We start from the raw sequence: 8,183 nt of genomic DNA, 5'->3' as shown, positions 1-8,183 counted from the left end.
ACTACTTTTCTGTACATTTCTATACCTTTTTTGTTGCATTGCTTGTGCATTATGCCTGATTGCAGACCAACAAATACACTCCAGTATGATTGGAGTCAAACTGTACACAGCTTAATTATCCAGGCAATATGTACATGTGAAACCACTATTGGATACTGAGTTTAACACTAACAGTTTTTTTTATAAAAACATCTCAGACGTGTCAGCTATCGATAGAAACCTCTAGTCTGAAGGTTATAAAGTGTAAACTTTATTGCTAGCAGAGTATGTTGATTCACAGCTTGGACTCACAGCAGTGCTCTCAGCTGTGCCAAAAAAAGATGGAAAAGGTGGAGCTACGGAAAACGTACCAGAACATACACAACCTTTAAACATTTGTCATATCCCTACGGAGCAGCAGAAATCTTTAAAGCGTAGCTGGCGTTATTTAAAGATAGAATTGCTTATGATACCGTCATCTTTATCAAAAGATTGTTCGTAGTTGGAGATGAACCTCTTCTTCTTGCCAAAGGTGGAGAAGGTGTTGTACACGTCCAGCTCTCCTCGGTTCGGCGCCAGCTTCAGGGTGCTGTAGCCGGACGTGGTGCCGGGAATGTACACGTTGTGCTGGTAGTCTGGCGGTTCGGATTGCGGCTGGGTGTACTTCGGAGTCCATGAGTAGTTTGGAGCAGCCCCCTCTTGAAGAGACATCTTGCAGTCTGTAAAAAAAATGCGCATAAATTGTATCTGGAGATTATCCCTGTATTTAAATACAGCGCACTTGATCTGAATAAGGTGGTTTTAAAGGCATCCTCTTATTTGCAGCTCTTTTGCAAAAAAAAAATAGCACTTCTTGCAGGGACTTAAATAATCCTCATGTATTAAAATCCACCCCCACCGCCGCCACAGTTTTTAGGGGTCTGGTATTATCTGCTTTTTGGTTTGCCATTTTATATGTCACACTAAATCCTCAGGCACAGAGAGAACCCCCCCTCCCCTCCTCACCACCCTCTTTTATGTGAACAATAATGTGCCAAAATTGGACGGCTGCCACCCACCATTCATATGGTTCCCCCAGGTCCAGTATTGCGGTGCCACGGAGCAGGAAAACCCATCAGTATCATATTTCTGTTGCCGGGGAAGCGTGCCCTCCATATTTGCTGAACTATACCTGTAAAGATAAAAAAAAAAAAGGGAACAGAGGTATGAATTTACGTGTTTGTGCACTTGGTGTCAGCATGTGGAAAATTGATTCCGACTGTGTTTTCACCTCTTGTACGCCGAGTTGCGCTGGTTTTTGGTCCACGTCCAGTCCTTGTTGGAATACTTGAGCTGCACAGTCGAAACATAAAGAAAACTTTTGTAAATCGGTGACCATCTCATGCAGAACAATTGCCCTGCGTTTACGTCTAGGCGAGTGGAGGAATTCAACGGAGAAAAAACCACAAAATGTCAGCTTGGTGAATGAGCTGGAAACTTGAGGAAGGGTGGCGTGTACTTTTTTAGAGATGATAAACAACATTTTCTTATATATTTTTTAAAAACTGGTGGATAATAGACACAAATTCCAACTGAGAAGACACCATCTCCTAAAATGTGCCACATTTGTGATATCTAACATGTTTATCTGGCTGAAGTGAAATGTAATATTCATGGGAAACTGATGCTACTCGAGCACAAAATGCAGCAGCTGTGTCCTTAATATCAAGACATAGCTTGAAGTAATCTCTTTTATCCTTAAAACACCTTGCAGTCTGCAGGCTATGTTGTTGAAACTTGTGGGTTGTTTGAGGCTGAATTATCCATTTGATTACCCACATAAAACACACTAAGTGCAAAACTGTGTATTTTTTTCTTTTGTGCACCCATAATAACATACATCTGATATTCATCTGACAGTTTTGATTTCACACTCCGCATGCAAAACAGTTTCCCGACATTAATTAATGATGCTGGATCGTGCAGCAGCGTCCCCTAGTGCGCAAAAGGCATGGTGGCATTGGAAACCTTTCTGTCAATGGATGTGCAGGACAAGTGAGAGACATAGAGTTGGCATAAGCAGTTCTTAAAGTGGGTCAAAAGAGAAATAATCCTCATTTTTATGTTAAATTGTCAGTGTGTTACCTCGTTAGGAGTCGCTGCTCTGGTGCTGGACAGCTCATTACGGTCCAGTGCGCTCCAGCCAGAAGTCAGGTAATCTGTGCTCTTGGCGTTATTCTGTTGAACAGACAAAACCGGGCTGCACGGCTTCAGGAACATGAAGTCGCTCTTGGATGACTCCGGCGTCAGGCACATTTTGTAGCAGTAGACTTGAGGCATGGCGCCGTTGCCGTTTGGCTCCGCGCAGCCGGACGCGCCGGAGGACATGCGGACGTTTAAGTTGGACTTCTTGAACACCTCCGTGGTGGTGGACATCTCCGAGCGAGAGCAGCAGCAGCAACAGCAGGGGATGGAGGGGAAGCTGGACTCTTTATTGGACGGTCTGCCCTTCAGTCTCCTCACTGCAACGAGGACGATGATAGCCACCAGAAATGTGAAGGAGATTGCGCCCAGAGACACGATTAAGTACAGGGCGAAGTTGGAGCTGTGATGTGGGCTTAGTGACAGGTCACCCAAATCGGGCTGCGAATCTGGCAGGCTGTCAACCACTGACAGAATGATGGAAACTGTGGCCGAGAGGGGCGGCTGACCATTGTCCTTCACCAGAATGACCAGTCTGTGCCTCGTGGGCTCCTTTTCCACTAACTGACGGATCGTCCTGATTTCGCCCGTGTACAGAGCGATGCTGAACAAGCTCGGGTCCGTTGCTTGGAGCATTTGGTAGAAAAGACGCGAGTTTTGACCTGCGTCCGCGTCCACCGCGCTGATTTTAGTGACGAGGTAACCGGCGTCCACTGATCTGGGCACTGCCTCGCTGGGCGTCGTGCCGTTTTGCGGGACAGGTGACACGATCACAGGTGCGTTGTCGTTCTGGTCCAGGATGAAGATATTGACCGACACGTTGCTGTTTAGAGGCGGAAAGCCCGCGTCTTGAGCTTGAACTGTGACTTGAAAGTTTTTAAGTTGCTCGTGGTCGAAGGATCGCAGCGCGTAAATGTTTCCATTGTCGGAGTTTATGGACACGTATGTGGACACGGGCATTCCCTGTATGTTCCCTTCTAGTATAGAGTAGGACAGGTACGCGTTCTGGCCAGAATCTGGATCCATTGCAGTCACTGAGCAGATGGATGCTCCTGGTGCGTTATTCTCGGTTAGATACACAGTGTATGAAGGCTGTTTGAAGTGAGGCGCGTTATCGTTCACGTCAGACACCTGGACTAGGATAGTTTTTCTGGTGAATAAAGGTGGAGAGCCCATATCTCTTGCGGTCAGGGTGATGTTGTACTCTGCCACTGCCTCTCTGTCCAGAAAATCACAAGTTACTAATGTGTAGTAGTTCTTAAAGGACGAGTGGAGCTGGAATGGGATCTGATGTGGGATCTCACAGTCCACGTTCCCGTTCTCACCTGAGTCCTTGTCCATCACGCTGATGACTGCTATCACCGTCCCAGGGGGCGCGTCCTCCTGCACAGGAGTGGACACCGATGTCAATATCACCTCTGGAAGGTTGTCATTTTTATCCAAAACGTTCACCAACACTTTGCAGTGCACCGCCACAGCAGAGGGGCCTTTATCTTTAGCCTGGACATAAATTTCATGCATCCTGGCTTTTTCGTAATCTATCACTCCTTTGACTTTGATTTCTCCCGTGTGCGAGTCCACGCTGAAGAGCTGGCGCACTTTAATGGGAGCGTGGCCGCTGAAGGAGTAGGTGATGTCAGCATTGGGACCCTCGTCTAAGTCGGACGCGTTGAGTTTTATGACCACGGTGCCTTTGGGTGCGTTTTCAGCCAGCCTCACTCTGTAGAACGACTGATCAAACACGGGCGCGTTATCGTTCGCATCCAACACGGTGATATCAATTTGCGCAGTGCCTGATCTCTCCGGTGAGCCTCCATCCACCGCCGTCAGCACCATCTGATGCGCACTCTGCTGCTCCCTGTCCAGCGGGTTTTGCAGGACGAGTTCTGCAAATTTGCTGCCGTCACTGCGCGTCTGTATGTCCAAGAAGAAATGCTCGTTTACACTCAGCAAATAGGTGCGGAGCGAGTTGGAGCCCACATCCAAGTCCTGCGCGCTCTCAAGTGGGAAACGGGATCCTGGCGCAGCGGACTCCGATATGTCCAGATTAAACTCGCTCCACGGGAAACTAGGAGAGTTATCATTCACGTCCAGAATCTCCATCTCCACCCTGTACAGCTCCAGAGGGTTTTCTATCACTACTTGCAAGTGAAAAGAACAGGATAAACTCTGCTCACATAGTTCTTCACGATCAATTCTCTCATTGACAAATAAAACTCCATTCTCCAAATTTACCTCCACATATTGCTTCTTGGCACCGGAGACTATCCGGAATCTGCGCGCAGAGAGCTTGTCCAAATCCAATCCAAGGTCCTCTGCAATGTTGCCAACAAAAGCTCCATGCTCCAGTTCCTCTGGGATGGAGTAGCGTATCTGTCCCCACACTGCATCCAAGAAACAAGTGAACAACGCAAAACGATACACTACATGCCATTTCCCACACAGTCTGTTCTTCGCCCGTTGTGTGTCCATCTGTAGGCTGAAGCAAATCCCCCCGCAACTCACACCAAGGACTGTGTCTCCAGTGGATGCATATGAAAGATGATCAAATCAGAAATGTGCAAAAAATACAATCTGGAAGAAAAAAAAAAACTTGACATTGGTGGGACTGGAGCAGCGACTGGCAGCCTGAGAGAAAAGAGAGGAGAGAGAAAGGGATGTGCAGGGGCTACTAGCCTGTCTCAGATTAGTGTGCGCTCTGTGTGTCTGCGTGTGCGTTGTGTTTATTATTGGCCCTACTGTTCCAATAGAGAGGAAACGACATCTGCTCGGATAATCTTTCCTGCCTACTAGCCCGATCAAATTCATGTCACAGACTCTGGGCTTTGACCGCAGGTCAGAAGTACTATATTCAATTTCTATTTAAGAGTGTTTCATCATTTTTGAACGGATACAGTGAAGCATAAACACACCTTATGCTGCAGTGTTTTCACTCCCACACACAAAAACAGGTGAAAACTTGCATTTGCAGACAATTTATTCTTTAGAAAACTATAAAATGCTGTTATGACAATGTAGGGCAGTGCATGAATGAAAGTGTCCCTCTGGAAAAACTAATTATTGGAAACTTTTGAATAAACTCATAACAAACTGGAACTATGAAAGTAAATCATTATCCATTCTTTTGGGCTACGGTATAAGAAGAAGTTTTATCTGAACCCTTATCAAATCAGGAGAAAGAAGTCAATTTAATATGAGCGACTATAAAACCGAGCAGTCTCTAAAGACTAATTCTAAACAGTGAAATTGCATAACTGTCCTCAGGAAGAAGCTGCACATCATCACAGTACCTTGGCAAGCATTATCTCTGTTTAAAACATTTATTTTCTGTTCCTCCCCTGCATATATCAGCGTGTTAATCCACAAATAGAGCAGTTGTATCCGTTAACCATCCACCTCAATGCATCCTCCACCCGTTTGCTCTGAAAAAGCCCAGCTCCCCTGGTTAAAAACTGAAAACACAATCTGTCTGCAGCAATGAAACTGCAGCAGATGGTGAGGTTTTCCATGGGCTCATGCTCTTTTTAATTAATGGAATGGAGATTAGAGGGCATTTTCCCTGGATCATTAGTGAACAGAGGAATTAAGACATTTTGTGAGGAATAATCCCAAGGCTATCCATGTGATGCACATGTGGTTTTCTCTCAGTGGTCATATTGACCTGCTTTTCACAGCCTAAGTGCATGGCATCACTTACGCATTGCAGAAACTAAGTAGCTGGGATAAGGGGACACAACCACCACATTTAGGGATCAAAAATACAAAAGAGATTATCTCTCTGTCACCCCCCCCCCAGCCCTCTCGTTCTCTCTCTCTCACACACACACTCACCGTGCCTCTCTCGCCCTCCCTCCCTCCTCCCCTCACTCAAGGGCAAAAGTAGAATATCAATCCCTTTGTCTTTAACTACTTTTCAGCTTTAAAACTGTAGGATTAGAATAGGTTAGCCTGTATTCTCCAGCTTTTAACACTTAAGCGGTTTTCGTTGGAAACAGTGTTGTGCGTTCCGCCTAAATGGAGAAGATGTCTGTCATGTAGCATGTTCCGAGTGCAACTAATTACTTTGGGTTCTTATTTAACCCCGTGCGAGACGTTGCAGATGTTATGCACCACCTGGTACGAGGAGCCAACAGCAAACTGACAGCCATGTCTTCTCGCATGATTGACTTGCGGGGTTATGAGGGGAGACTCGCAACTATTCTCCTGTATCTCTCGCCACGACGCGTACAACTGTTTCTGTTATGCTAATGACAGGCACAGGGTGGGAACAGAGTGCTAATTAGAGTCATTAAATAGTGTGTGAATATTGCACACAGTATGGATTTCCACAGTCTGATGAGCAGGGAAAGGTTGCGAATACGCTCGGTGTGAAAGAAAGCGATGGTTTGAGTTGATCAAACACCCTCGATGTAGGAAAACAGAAGCTTTTGGATCAGTCCAAGTAACCTGTCTGTAACCATAGATTTTCATTTAATTCAACATGCTGCGAAAAAGAAATCCATTTTGATATTACCTCATGCTCCTACTTGATTGCGTTTTATTATTAAAGCCTCTGTTGCACCACCAAAATGTTGTTCTTTCCCCCCAAAGAGCACAGAAAAATCAGTGCATGAAAGAAATGAGAGGAAATGAGACGTTAAGGGCTTCTTTGATTTATTTATTTTATTTTTTTTTGCAGAAATTACTACCGAGCCAGGATCTTGATATTTATCATCACACCGGCGGTATTATTGCTAGCATTAAAATCGGATTGTGTCGATGCTGTCCATAAAGCGGCTTCGGGCTTTTATGAGAAACCACCCATCTCCCTGCCCCCAATAAAGCAGGTTTTCACGAGGTCATCACCTGAGGTATTAAACTAAGCACACTGTGTTTGTTTTTTGAAATGTCAGAGGGAAAAAAAAAAAAAAAAAGCGGGACAGGTGAGTCATGACTGTCGCATGGGAGCCGGCTGACGCTCCAAGTTGGCACGTCGGAGTCATTAATGCTAAATTTATGCCTGATGTGCAAGAGTGACATTATGACATGCTGCTGTCATAGCTTCAAGTCGACACGGTGGAGTCACGCATGCAAGCTTGACAGCAACATATGAAAATATCAGGCTTTATCTTTTGTATCTCAGATCGCAGCGTGTCCCCTAATTGGCTCAAAAACTAAATGACTACATTCTAATGAGGCACCCCCATTTTAATTTGCTTTTAAATTGTAATTTGTGGCGTTATTAGTGGTAAAGAAAATTGCTTTATAGATTAGTGAGAGTCATTAATAAAAACAATTTTGTGGTTGATGGGTTGTTTATTTATAGCTGGCACTGTCATTGATCAGCGTGGCCCCTCAAATGGACCGTATAACTATTTACACATTAAATATAGTATTATAGGATATTTTTTTTTACAGGGAAGAAACAAGGAACTGCAGCTAAGATCTCCCTTGCATCAGGGGTATTGCCGTTCATGCAGCATCTTAACATCAAGTCCTGCAATTTATTAACCGCAAACATGATGGATTACTATTAGAACCGTTATTATTTATTAAGATGTTTACTTGCAAAAGACTGCGAGTGCAAAACTGATGATTCTTGATTAAATATTTGTAACCTACTCTTTATTAATTAATGATTTACCAACATTTATAACTGGAGGCTTGCAGCTTTTTTTGCTTCTTCCTCTCCAACAATCCGCCTTCACCTTATATGTTCCCAAGTAGGTTTTCTGAAACACATCAAAGGCAGACAATGATGCCCCTTTTTTTTTTTTTTCCCCTATGAAGAAGAAAGTGGCTCTTAAAACTCAGACTCAGAGATTAGAGAGTAATTCAGGTCACTGCCGGATATGGGGAGACTAAACAATTACCCCACCAACAAACAGATGTCTCCGCGCTGCAGCGCACCATCATGCATCAATAGAACGACTGCTCAGTCTGTGTAGCATGGTATTCTTCCCTGAGAGGACGGACTGTTAGACAGCCAATTTGAGAAGCTTCTTCTCTTTGTGTGATCACTCCTTTTTTGCAGGGAAGAGTAG

General features: G+C 44.7%; 1 protein-coding gene across 1 annotated transcript; it reads right to left on the bottom strand.

Annotated features, from left to right (window-relative positions):
- Positions 1-423: 423 nt before the first annotated feature.
- LOC103357740 (protocadherin-10-like) lies at positions 424-4,632 on the bottom strand. The gene is made up of 4 exons (XM_008282425.1): positions 2,104-4,632; positions 1,250-1,311; positions 1,038-1,150; positions 424-698 (listed from the first exon to the last, which is right to left on the bottom strand). Exons 1-4 carry the CDS (start codon positions 4,630-4,632, stop codon positions 424-426), a joined length of 2,979 nt encoding a protein of 992 aa, XP_008280647.1.
- Positions 4,633-8,183: the final 3,551 nt, after the last annotated feature.

The sequence above is a fragment of the Stegastes partitus genome, unplaced genomic scaffold (genome assembly GCF_000690725.1).
Source record: "Stegastes partitus isolate 25-593 unplaced genomic scaffold, Stegastes_partitus-1.0.2 Scaffold271, whole genome shotgun sequence".
Lineage (NCBI taxonomy): Eukaryota > Metazoa > Chordata > Actinopteri > Pomacentridae > Stegastes > Stegastes partitus.
The sequence above is the reverse complement of the archived record's forward strand: the minus strand, read 5'-3'. Positions and strand labels throughout refer to the sequence as shown.